The 12,353-nt window shown below is 34.8% G+C and overlaps 1 protein-coding gene across 1 annotated transcript in view; it reads left to right on the forward strand.

The window, feature by feature from the left end:
- Positions 1-12,353, forward strand: part of VPS13A (vacuolar protein sorting 13 homolog A) — a 91,870-nt gene that overhangs the window by 47,821 nt on the left and 31,696 nt on the right. The window contains exons 39-47 of the mRNA XM_042826738.1: positions 97-358; positions 1,266-1,426; positions 1,871-1,974; positions 3,272-3,569; positions 4,732-5,127; positions 5,724-5,828; positions 5,923-6,069; positions 9,959-10,087; positions 10,717-10,850. Coding sequence (XP_042682672.1) covers positions 97-358; positions 1,266-1,426; positions 1,871-1,974; positions 3,272-3,569; positions 4,732-5,127; positions 5,724-5,828; positions 5,923-6,069; positions 9,959-10,087; positions 10,717-10,850 — 1,736 coding nt within the window. The remainder of the gene's footprint in view (positions 1-96; positions 359-1,265; positions 1,427-1,870; positions 1,975-3,271; positions 3,570-4,731; positions 5,128-5,723; positions 5,829-5,922; positions 6,070-9,958; positions 10,088-10,716; positions 10,851-12,353) is intronic.

The raw sequence follows: 12,353 nt of genomic DNA on the forward strand, positions 1-12,353 counted from the left end.
TGTACAGCGTCAGATTTCTGTTAAGTGAATGTTTGCACAAATTCACTTGTTGAAGCCTTACTCCATACGTTTGTAATTTGTATCTTTACTTTCCAGGCATTTGCTGAAGCAGCTAGTCAAACTTCAGATATCTTCAAAAAAGACCGAGCGCCATTTGTACTAATAAATTCTTTGGGACTTGCCATCACTGTCTTGCCTAGTGATTCTTTCAGTGTCCTCAATGTTGAATTTGGAGCAAAAATATTTGATTTAAAAGATGGAGATACTTTAAATATGGAATATGTCAGAACTAAAAGTGAGAGTGAACAGTTCACAGCAATGACAACCCTGAGTAGCAAAAGGTTTTATATTCAGATCTGTAAGTTCCAAAATTCATAAACCATCATTTTTTGTACATACTTTGTGATGCACCTTGTATTTGTCACGTGGTCATCCAGTGTTTATTGACATGAAAGCATTGTTTCTTTGGATTGTAGATGCATGCTAGTGTTTGAAATGCTTATATGGCCTTCTTAGCTAAAAGTCATGCATATCTTGTTAATTTCTGTAGCATAAACTTGCCATTATAATAATTTATTAGATTACTAATCGTTATTTCATAATTTTATTGCAATTTCTTTTTTTTGTTTATATTCATATGTTAATACATAATGAAGCTGTCTATACAACATTTTTGTTTGTAACGGTACTGGGGGTTGTATATATGCATGTTTCCTTAAGGGAAAAGTCAAGAAAAACTGTTTTAAATATTTTAAATATAGTTGTAGCTAAAATTAACTGTTTTTGATGGTTTGAGTTAGCCATATATGTTGGTTTCTTATACCAATTGACAGTTTTTCAAGACTGATCTCTCAAACCAGTTGTGACAGATTATTTGTTTATAGTTGAATTATTTTTTCCAATATATATGTGCAATACCTTGTTAATAAGCCATAATATTTTGTAAACATTTATTTGTAGGCACTGATACTACTAGCAGAGGCAAACCTGCAGTGTATTTAAGTTACATGTTGATTTACTCCTTTTCCTGTGTGGAGAAAAAAGGAATCTTTCCTGTTTGGTCCCACCACAAGATTGCCAGTTAGACCAGAAGGGACAGTTGTACTTTTCAATCTGCTTTAATTTTTCTTTTTTTTCTTTAATTTTTTTAATTTTTTTTTACAGATTGAATGTTTTAGAAAATACTCTTGAACACTTCTTTCTCTTTTTTAAGTGTATGTTAATTCTCCTTTTGAATGTTTTGTTTCTGGCTTTGCAAATTCTAGGTCCACATAATCATTCTACTGTCGAGAAGATTCCGCTGACCAAAGTGGGTCGGTGTATTTACAGAGTAAGACATGAGGAGTCAGGTGTTGAAAGGTCCATTGTCTGCCAAATTGATACTGTTGAAGGAAGCAAGATGATAACTATTCGTTCTCCTATCCAGGTATATAACCAGGATCCTTCTCTGCATTGTAGTTTCATTTACATTTTAAATATATATATTTTTTTTTAATGAATGTAGATGACCTTATAGTCTTTAAAAAATCATTTCAAAAAGCAGTTTACAAACTGATCTCAACAATTCATGTGACTTTGCTAGTATAATGCTTTGCATTATAAAATAGATTACAAGAGATTTTCAAAAATAAAAAGCTTTTTCAAAGCTACTAAAACGTTGGATGTGAGGGAGCTGGAGTTCAGATTGCAAAACATTGTTCAATTAGATTTTCTGATTAGATTTTATTAGAGAATCCTTTTGAAATGCTGGACTTTGAATGGGAAATGGGTAAGATAAATAGTGAGAAAGTACTTCTGTGCTCTGTTCGACTCAACAGTTTGTCTAACAAGTATTTCCTTATGTATATTGCTGGATTTTTATTTTGTTTAGATAAGGAATCATTTTTCAATCCCTTTCACAATTTTTGATGAAGGAAGATGTCTAGGGACTGCATCGCCAGAGAATGAATTCAACATACCATTGTCCTCATACAGGTAGTTTATTAGATTATTCTGCTATCCAATAATATGCTAATATGTTGCTGATTGTTGTATGCAAGTAACTGCGTTAAAAAATAAAAGTCCATTTCCCATTTGCTACCTAATATTCACACAAAAGACCTTTTTTTGATGGAATGATGTCTAGTTACAGCTGCTTTTTCTTTTTTCTCTCTTTTTTTTTCCCTATTTTTTTAGAGAGAGGGATACTGAAATGTAACACTGAATGTAATACACTTAAACTACATCACTGATGTAGAATAGGGCTTGTCAGTTTTTGAAAGACTTGTCTTACAGTATATCTATGCTATTAACACCTGCAAACTAATACCCAATTGAAATTGTGTGTGTGTACTGTTTATCTAATCTGTTACTAACTTGTAGACAGATGTTTGTTTTGACAGTTTTTAAGGCTTCTTCCTTCTGTTCTCACCTAAACATCCATCCTTTTTTTTTTTTTTTTTTCTTTTTGATGATGATAAGCATGTACTGGCAAGTATTAGTATATATAACTTTCTATGTGCTGAAGTTTGCAAAGCAGTCATAAAAGTTATAGAATGCTTCCATGTTAGTCACAAGGCATTGACAGCAGTCCTTCTGTTTCGATTTCATTTTTAGTTGAGTAAGTTATAGTGCACTGAAAGTGCTCTTATTTTCATGAATGTCTCTAACTATCTGTATCTTATTAAATAAGACTATTTAATAAGATTATTTACTAAAAAGGTTTTGCAACTTTCTGATTCCTTGCACAGATACATTGGTGAGTTTCTTTGTACAGGCATGCAACATTAACTGACAAATCTTAGTCAAGAAGCATCTTGACTGGGTCAAAGCAGTTGCCTTAAAAAAGCCAAGACTACAAAAAATCCATAAATCTAGTGCCTAATGTGACTAGAAAGAAAGGCACTTCCTACAGATCCGTAAGAGTTGGATTGCTTAGTCTGATCTTTTCCTTGGAAAAGGAATATAGCAGCTCTTGTAAATGAATTCAGTAGCACCTCCTTAACAACCTCCATCAGCCTCCTTTTTTTTTCTTTTTTTTTTTTTTCTTTTTTTTTTGTTAAATAAAGTGTGTGGCAATGTGAGGCAGAAAACTGCAACTGGCATGATGCTCCAGGAACCTGTGTGACCTAATCTACCTTTAGCTTCCATACTCAAATGAGACAAAGGCAGGCAATAAGTTACTGCCAGAAATTTTCAAAAATCCAAATACTAGAGTGTTAATACATCCTACTTTTTTGTAATTAAAATATTCAATCTCATACTGAGTGTTTAAAAATGCTTTCATTTACAGATCAAAACTGAGTTTGCTACCCATAGCAAATGAAAATGGAGTGGATGGAGAATATGATATGTGTGAAGGAATTACTTTTGACGAAATTATGAAAAATGTTGACAGCTTATTACAAAGGAAATGCCAGTCTGTGAGGTCGACTAATCACTCATTTATCATCAATATTGTTGCTGTAAAAGACACATTGACATCTTCATTATGTTCAGATGATGAGTGGGATTTTCCATATGTCGTACATTTATGGCCTTCTGTGCTTCTCCACAATCTTCTTCCCTATCACATAACTTACTCTGTAGAGGTAATTCTTCAGTGTTCCAGTTTTTGTGACGTTGCCTGTTTTTGTATGAAAGCTGATTAGCTAATTGAAATCCGTATTTAATTGAAATCTGTATTTAAATAAACTGCTTCTTTTACTGTTCTTATGAAGCAGACTTTAAAGGTATTGCAGGGAAGTCTGTATCTACAGAAATGAAGTGACATCAGAATGGGGGAAAATGGTGTTTTTAATAGTCAGTACTAACTCATACTTCAGATACAAAGGCAAAGAGAAATTTATGCTGTGTAAACTTACTCCTGTAAGAGAGCTGCTTTGTCTTTTCCATGTGTATCTTGGTCCTAACTAAACACTAGTTTTTCCTAGAGATTATGACTGCCTCAAGCATTATAATTAGGTCATCCTACATAATGTTCTATGTGCTTTCACAGACTGTCATTAACTTCTAGCAGTACTGTGCTAAGGAATTACCCCACTGCTGCCTTTTTGCTAAGTTTTTCCTTGAATTACAGCATAACTGAATATTTATTCCAGGTGAAATTAAGTGCCCTTTGACTGTTAGTGGGCCTTTGAAAGCTGAGCACCAGCAGCTCTCATTTAAAACTCCTAAGACATGTACAATATCATCACTAGTTCCTTAGTACAAAATGTCCTAGTCTGTGCATATGTCTAGATTATGTCCTACTACTTAATGATACAGTTATAGAATACACTGAAATGCTTTTTTTCTCAGATGATCTTAATAACTAGTATTTGAAGTAGAATAGTAGAATAATCTCATCATAGCATTTTATCATAAATGCACAATTACTGGAGTTAGGGACTATGATTTCTGCCACATGCTTGAAAGTAACAGTTTATTTTCTGTATCTCTCTTATGAATCTTGTGAAATAAATTCTGAGTTGAGGAAGTCTGTCATTATGTTGATTTAAACCTGATGACAGATTTGTTGTCTTAAACACTAATGACAACTTGTTGTTATTTTTTTTTTTTTATAAAATGTGGTATTAAGATAGACTTTAAAGAATGTAACACAGTTAAATAGTGTAACAAACATTTTATTGTTTTTCTCAAATAACTTTCATGTTGATTTTTAAAAATAGAAGTATATAGAAATATATTAGAAATATATAATATCAATATTGATATGGGTTTTAACTGTGACTTCTTTTTTTTTTTTTTAAGGGAAATGGGAACAAATATGACACTCTGCAAGATGGATGTTCAGCCCAGATTCATAATGCAGTCTTGGATCAAACAAAACTGGAGTTAGAGCTGCTTAATTATCTTGATCAAAACTGGAAAAGCGAGTACCATATAAAGAGTAACTTACCAGATATCAGCTTCACAACATTTTACTGCATCACAGAGTTGGATAAGACTGAGCTGGACATTGCTGTCCACGTGACGTACACAACTGGGCAAATGGTTATAGCAATTCACAGCCCATACTGGATGGTAAATAAAACTGGTCGAATGTTGCAGTACAAAGCTGATGGCATTCACCGCAAGCATCCTCCAGATTGCAAAAAGCCGCTGCTGTTTTCTTTCCAGCCCAAAAACTTCCTCCAAAATAACAAGGTATCACAGTTAGTAAAATCTGACTCCCTCTATCTTTTTTACTTTGAAAGCTATCTACACTTTCATGTTCTGTAAAAATCATGAAACTTAATGCACTTCTGTCTAAAGACAACCTTAAAGTATATTGTCAGATATACTTGAGGAAATTTATCAAAGATACTCTAAGAAAGAGATGCTCATCTTTTATCAGGAAGGAAAACCACTGAGAAGTGTTCTCTGAAAAAGAAACAATCCTTTATCTCATTTAAGCTACACCAATAAAGTCCTTGCTCTAAGTAATGCTTAGAAGTTGTTTAAGAATGTGAAGCTGTGGTACTTGGAAGTTGAATACTTGCATTTGTGGTTATTAGATTCTGTCTGAGATGTTAGTGAGTTGTGTTTTAATTGTAATTTACCATTTGACTTTGCTAAGAGACTGTTAATGGTGCTTACTACTAATTGAGGAATGAATCAATACTGGCAATTGTGTCTTATGCATAAAAATATTGGTGTTTTCAGTATGTGCTTAAGTTTGTATGTATACACGTGTACTCTGCATGTGACTCCAGAGGTCAGTGTCTGTAAAGTGAAAATTGATACAAGCTGCTTCTTTATAGGTTCAACTTATGGTAACGGACAGTGAGCTGTCTGATCAGTTTTCACTGGACACTGTTGGAAGTCATGGTTCAGTGAAATGCAAGAGTCATAAAAAAGATTATCAAGTAAGTGAAGTTTATCTTTTGAACTCAATACTTTCAGGAAATGTAAATGAAGTCAGAGCAGAACTGCATCTAACTATTTTTTTTCTATTCATAGGTCGGTGTCACTATAAACAACAGCAGTTTCAATATTACTAGAATTGTAACTTTCACTCCATTTTTTATGATCTCAAATAGAAGCAAATACACTTTGGAAGTAGCTGAAGAAGGCAAGGAAAAGTGGATACCAATTGTTTTGCAACAGGTAAGCTTACGAAGGAAACTCTTTCAGGTGTAAATTAGTTAAAACATTTAAAAGATATGCACAGTATTCTGTGACTATGTCTGAATACACTGCTTTTTTAGTAAGTTTCCTGTGTTGTGTTATCTTTTCTCAGTGTAACTTTTGGAAATATAAATGTAAACCATGTTTACAATAAGTGGAATATTTTCTCTTTTACTTGCATCATAAATAGTAGTATGAGGGCTGTTACTCTATTATGTTTCTCCATATGGCACTGAAACTTCTGTTCCATTTATTTCAGTGGTTTGACTGACCTGGTGCTTGCATCTAGGACAAGTGGTGCAGAAATGGCAGCTTTTGTGCTGACAAAGTCTGCTCTGTGGTAGACTAGGCATGCAGCTTTACTTCTGGCACTGCAATATCTCGTGTGTCTGATACAATTTTTTTTCTGTATGTGCCTTGAATTCTGTGTGTATGTTTTGAGTTCAGTACATCTCAATTTTCACATTGTGAACTTTCTTCAGAACACATAGCAGAAGGAAAGTATTTGGGGGTAATGTTAGGTTTAATATGGAATAATGTAAATGCTGAAAGCATGCTGCTTTTTAGGAAGAATGATCTCTCAATTTCCTTCTCCAATAGGTCTTGAAGAGAGAATATCTAGAATAGAGACAAGCTTACTAATGTGTTAAGCTCATATCTCAGCTTAGTTCACTTCCCCTCAGTGTTCCTCTTTTTTCTTCATTCGCTTTTGTCCACTTAAGTTAAGCAGAGTTCTTCCTTCTGCTTCTCAGTTTATCCGAACTTTCTTAATGATAGGCTGTCTTCTCAGGGAAAAAGCAGTGCTTGAGTATAGCCCCTCTAGTCTTGGGCATGTGTCCTGTCAGGAAAGGAGTTGATCTGTTAAACTTCGATTTCTATTTTTAAGAGAAATTAGTTGCTCTTCAAGTCTTGCAATAGGAAGGAGTTGGTACATTTTGAGTGGCGTGAAATGGCTTAACAAGGGCAAACAGTTCTTTAAATTATATTTATTCCAAGAGAGCTGCCCAGCATGCATCCTTAGAGAAAGAAAATGTTGACCGTATCTGTGCTTGAGATTGCTGCTAAGTGTGGAATCATAGAATAATTTGAGTGGGAAGGAACCCTTAAGTCATCAAATCTAAATCCTCTGCAGTGAACAGGGACATCTAAAAGATTGATTAGGTTGCTCAGAGTTCTTCAAGTCTGACCTTGAATGTCTCCAAGTATGCGACATCTACATCTCTGGGCAATCTGTGACAGCCCTTATTGTAAAGCACTTCTTTCTTGCATCCAATCTAAATCTATCTCTTTGAGTTTGAAATAATTTCCTCTTGTCCTTTCACAACAGACCCTTCAAAAAAGCCTATCCCTTTCTTATATCCCACATTTAGATTCTGAAAGGCTGCTATGAGGTCTCTCTGGAGACTTCTCTTCTTCAGATTGAACAGCCTCAGCTCCTTCAGTGTGTTGTCTTAGAGAAGGCGTTCTGTATCTGGGATTCTTTTAGAGACCCTCCTCTGGACATGCTCCAACAGGTCCCTGTGTCTCCTGTACCCCACATCTGGACGCAGTACTCCAGGAGATTTCTCAAGAGAGAGAAGAGGGTTGGGATCACCTTCCTCAACCTGCTGAGCACTCTTTCTTGAATATGGTTGGCTTTTTGGGCTGCAAGGGTACATTGCAGGTTTATGTCCAGCTTACCATCCATCAGTACCCTGAAATCCTTTTCAAGAGACCTGTGTTCAATCCTTACATCCTCCAGCTTGTACTGATAGTGAGGGTTGCCACAACCCACTTGCAAGGCCTTGCACTTGGCTTTGTTGGACGTCATGAGGTTCATCTGTGTCAACTGCTTGAGCCTGTCTAGGTCTCTCTGAATGGCATCTTGTCCATCAGTTCTGTCAATCACACCATACAGTTTCGTGTCATGTGCAAACTTGCTGAGGGTGTATTTGATCCTACTGTTGATTCCAGAGTGCTGATCCAAGTACTGATCCATGAGGGACACCACTCATCACTGATTTCCATCCAGACATTGAGCCATTGAACACTACTATGGGTACAATCTCATAATTAATTCCTTGTCCATCAAACAGTCTGCCTATCAAATCCATATCCTTCCACTTTGGAGAGAAAGATGTTATGAGGAACCATGTCTAAAGTCCGGACAGATGACGTCAGTGGTGCTTCCCTTGTCCATTGACACAGTTATGCTAGAATAGAAAGTCAGATTAGTGTTCAAAGTACAGAGGTACAAGTATGATGTCTGATGAAGCACTTAGAATAGAATATTCCCAGGTGGAAGGGACACACAGCAATCATCAATGCCAAATTACAGCTCCGCACAATACTACTTAAAAATCAAATCATGTGTCTGAGGGTGTTATCTGAGCACATTCTGATCTGCAGTGGCTTGGTGCTCTGACCACTGCCCTGGGAAACCTGTTCCCGTATCCTACCACCTGTTGGTGAAGAATATTTTCTTAATACCCAATCTAACGAATCGTGTAGCAAAACATTTGGAAATAGTACCACTTTGTGCCTAAAGCACTGAAGACTTTTGCAGGAGGGTAATGCATTTCAATTCTCTGTGGTTACTTTTGTGACTTATTTCTTAACTAAGCCTTTTTACTTGTTTTAGTTTTTCTTTAAAACTTTCATTTACTGTTGACTGATTCTCTTTGAATTTCCTCTGAGATTTCCTATGTTGAGACTTACTTGCTATACTTTATGCTAGTATATTACAAAATTTATGTTTCCTTTGGTGTTGGAGTAGATAATATCTTCAATCTTGCTGTTTAACTATATTTTTTTCCTTTGTTTTCCTGCTTCCTGTGGTGTGAGAAACAATGGGAAAGGGAACTTAGTGGCATGGTAAGTTGGTGAACTAGTCTTTCACCACTGATGATTCAACTCTAGGATTCAAATATAATTGAACAAAAACATCTGGTATCTCAATCTGCATCGGAAAGAGATGAATTTGCAGTTTTGAATGCTACAGGTGAATGGTTTGGCAGATAGGAAAGATGGTGCATCTTGACACTGACTTATTCTGGTCATTTCATTCTGGGCACCAGAGCCACCATAAACTTTATATGAATACTGTGAGTGCGTTCCAACATGTTTGAGATTATGAATAATTCTTCTTTTTGCAGGAATCTTTTAATCAGCTGCAGACTTTTCATTAGTTAGTATTAAAGCTTTTTTTCTTTCATTTCTCCCTGTTTTGTCTACCTAGAATGTAAACTTAAAATATTGTTCACTATTAATTTTTAAATTCAGAGGGGATTATTTCAATTGTGGATGAAAAAAGCAGAATGTACACTTTGGTTTGATTGCCTAAGGCTCATATTTTATTTCTGTTTTATATACACGTTTATATGAGTATGTATGTGTATTATATATTACAAAAGTTTAGAAAGTGAGCCAATACTCTGCTTACTCAAGATATGTAGCAGTATATTTACATGAATATATTTTGTCATTGATTGTCATTATGAAATTGCCTTGTAATTAATTTATACTTATTTAACAAAAAATCTTTTAACGAAAAAAATGTGATTGTGCATTTTTTTTATTTTATTTTTTTATTTTTATAACAATCAAGGCCACTGGTGTTTTAGCTCTGCTCTGCTTTATACTTGGGATTTCAAAAATGTTATCCATTTTGTGTCTGAATTTTATTTTATCCATTTTATTTATGAATCAGCTCATTGTGTTCAGGTAAGTAATTAATTTCAGGTGTTGTAACTGTTTCTGATCAAATTCAACTACAATTTTGGGTGAAATTTTAGGAAAGAACATTGGGCTGAAGTGGAATGCCTTCTAATACCTAGTTTGTCTTCTCATTTACTTCAAAATATTTGAGTTTTTTTGTTTGTTTGTTTAGTGTATTCCCTTTTGGCCTGAAAATGATGCCAACAAACTGCTTGTTAGAGTTGAAAATTCAAATCTCCCACCAAAGAAGATAAATTTTGATAAGCAAGAAAACTGTCTTTTACTGCATTTAGACAACAAGGTAAATGGTTACCTTTGGAAACTACATAAAGGCATGTCCCACTTCCATTCTGCAATGTTTTCTACTCTATAAAGTATTACAAAGTTTAGCTAGGGAAAAAATGTATGTATATGTGTGTGTGTGTATGTAACACGAAGATAGACGTAGATGTTTCATTATAAGTTTTCCTCTGAGAAATGAACTACCAAAGCTAAAAGGTTTTGTCAACATTCCCTAGCAAAGACTGAGAAGTGTTTACATTAGTTGTAAAATGAAACTGCTACTTTGAAAAGTAACTTTGATGTGACTAAATTTACATTTAGCCTCATCTAGCACCAATTTAAAATATTTGATATTTATTAGCAGAATATTTGTGGGATATTATTTCATATGAGTGGTTCAAGGAAGATTGTGCTACCAGTAGCCTATATTTTGGGATTATAGAAATTCTCCATAGTTTTAGTTACTGAATGCATTGCTTGTTTTCTAATAATGCTGTGGTTAGGAAAATATATAATAGGCATGTTAAAACATACTGTTTGTTTTATCGTGTGATGGTTTCATCTTATACAAGTTTTTAGAAATATTTATATTTGCTTTTAGAAGAGAATTCTGCTGTTATTTACTATGTAATTTTTTACATCTGATAGCTTGGAGGGATTACAGTGGATGTCAACTTGACTGAACATTCTACAGTGATTACCTTTTCTGATTACCATGATGGTGCAGCACCATTTCTGTTAATAAACCATACTGAAGAAGAAATTATTGAGTATGGACAAAGGTGTGTAAGAGTTTTTTTTTTACTGTCCATGTCTACAAGCAGTTATGCCACTTATTATTTAATGTATTATAACCATGTCTGCTTACTGGTAAATAAGCAACAGTAACTATTGTTGCAGTTTGATTTTTGTGGTGATGATAGTTCAGGCTAGCTTCATAGAATCGTAGAATCACAAGGTTGGAAAGGACCTATAAGATCATCTACTCCAACCATCCTCCCATCACCATTGCTACCACTAAACCATATCTTGTAGCTCCTCATCCAGACGCCTCTTGAACACGGTGAGGGACAGAGACTCCACCACCTCCCTGGGCAGCCATTCCATTGCCTGATCACTGTCTGAGTGACAAAGTTTTTCCTCATGTCTAACTTAAACCTCTTCTGGTACAACTTGCAGCCATTTCCCCGGGTTCTGTTTGTTACCTGGGAGAAGAGGCCAAATCCCTCTTCACCACGACCTCCTTTCAGGAAGTTGTAGAGTGCAATGAGGTCTCCAGTGAGCCTCCTCTTCTCCAGATAGCTTGTTATTACGCATGTGTATGTTATATACGTATGGAACTGTTTTAATGTTGCACTTTAAGCTTTTAGCCTTCCATTACAAGCTTTTAGGGCAGTTGTGTACATTTACTAAATTACATGCAGAATTAAAATAGACACATCAACATTCTTTGCTTAATAATGGAGAAAATAAATGAGTGCCATGCAGAGAAGCATTTATCTGATGGATTATAAAGCACTTTCATCTTCCTTCACAGGAACATGCTTTTTTAGTTGTATAAGCAATCTATGAAGGTCTAGATGGACTTCTGTATCTAGAATTCTCTTTTCATTTCAAATACCTAAGCTGAAATAATGGAGAAGAAAGCCTATTTCTTAGAAATTCAATATCTGTTTTTGTTAGAGTACCTAAGATTTTTTGCTTTATAAATTGAACATAAATATCAATAATTATGTTACATAGCACAAAGCACCTGGTTCTGGAAGTAATTAAGTTGTTTTCTGAGCTAAAGAGGCAATGGTCCCACTTCTTAAGAATTTTATGTCCTTGACACTTGCATTTCCTCTCTAATAGCAAAGGATTTATTTAGCTGTTCTGGAACCATGCATGAACCTACGTCAGAGAATAACTAATAGTTGACCTGGAAATGTAGTTAGATTTCAAAGTTGTCCTCTGCTGCCAAGTTTTGTGAAGATTTAGCAAAATTTGTGAGCTAAAATGTTACAGAAAAGCAGAGACTAATAGACTAACAGGTAGTTGTGTAAGAATTATTAAGCTAGATTGAGTATCTGCAATCACTGGAAATTTGTCTTGATTTCACTTAAACTCTTGCTGTAATGTTGTTTGAAGTTAAGGAATGGTTTTTATCTGTAAAAATCAGTCATCTTATTGGTGGGATTTTAGGCCTCCCCACTGTGATTTAATACATATATATGTAACTTCTGTTACATACATGACAATGGACAGGCTCCTGAAAGAGACCAGAAAGCTATGGAAAAAGAGTC

The sequence above is a fragment of the Centrocercus urophasianus genome, unplaced genomic scaffold, assembly GCF_019232065.1.
Source record: "Centrocercus urophasianus isolate 14NV4802_14NV808 unplaced genomic scaffold, USGS_Curo_1.0 seq_27, whole genome shotgun sequence".
NCBI lineage: Eukaryota > Metazoa > Chordata > Aves > Galliformes > Phasianidae > Centrocercus > Centrocercus urophasianus.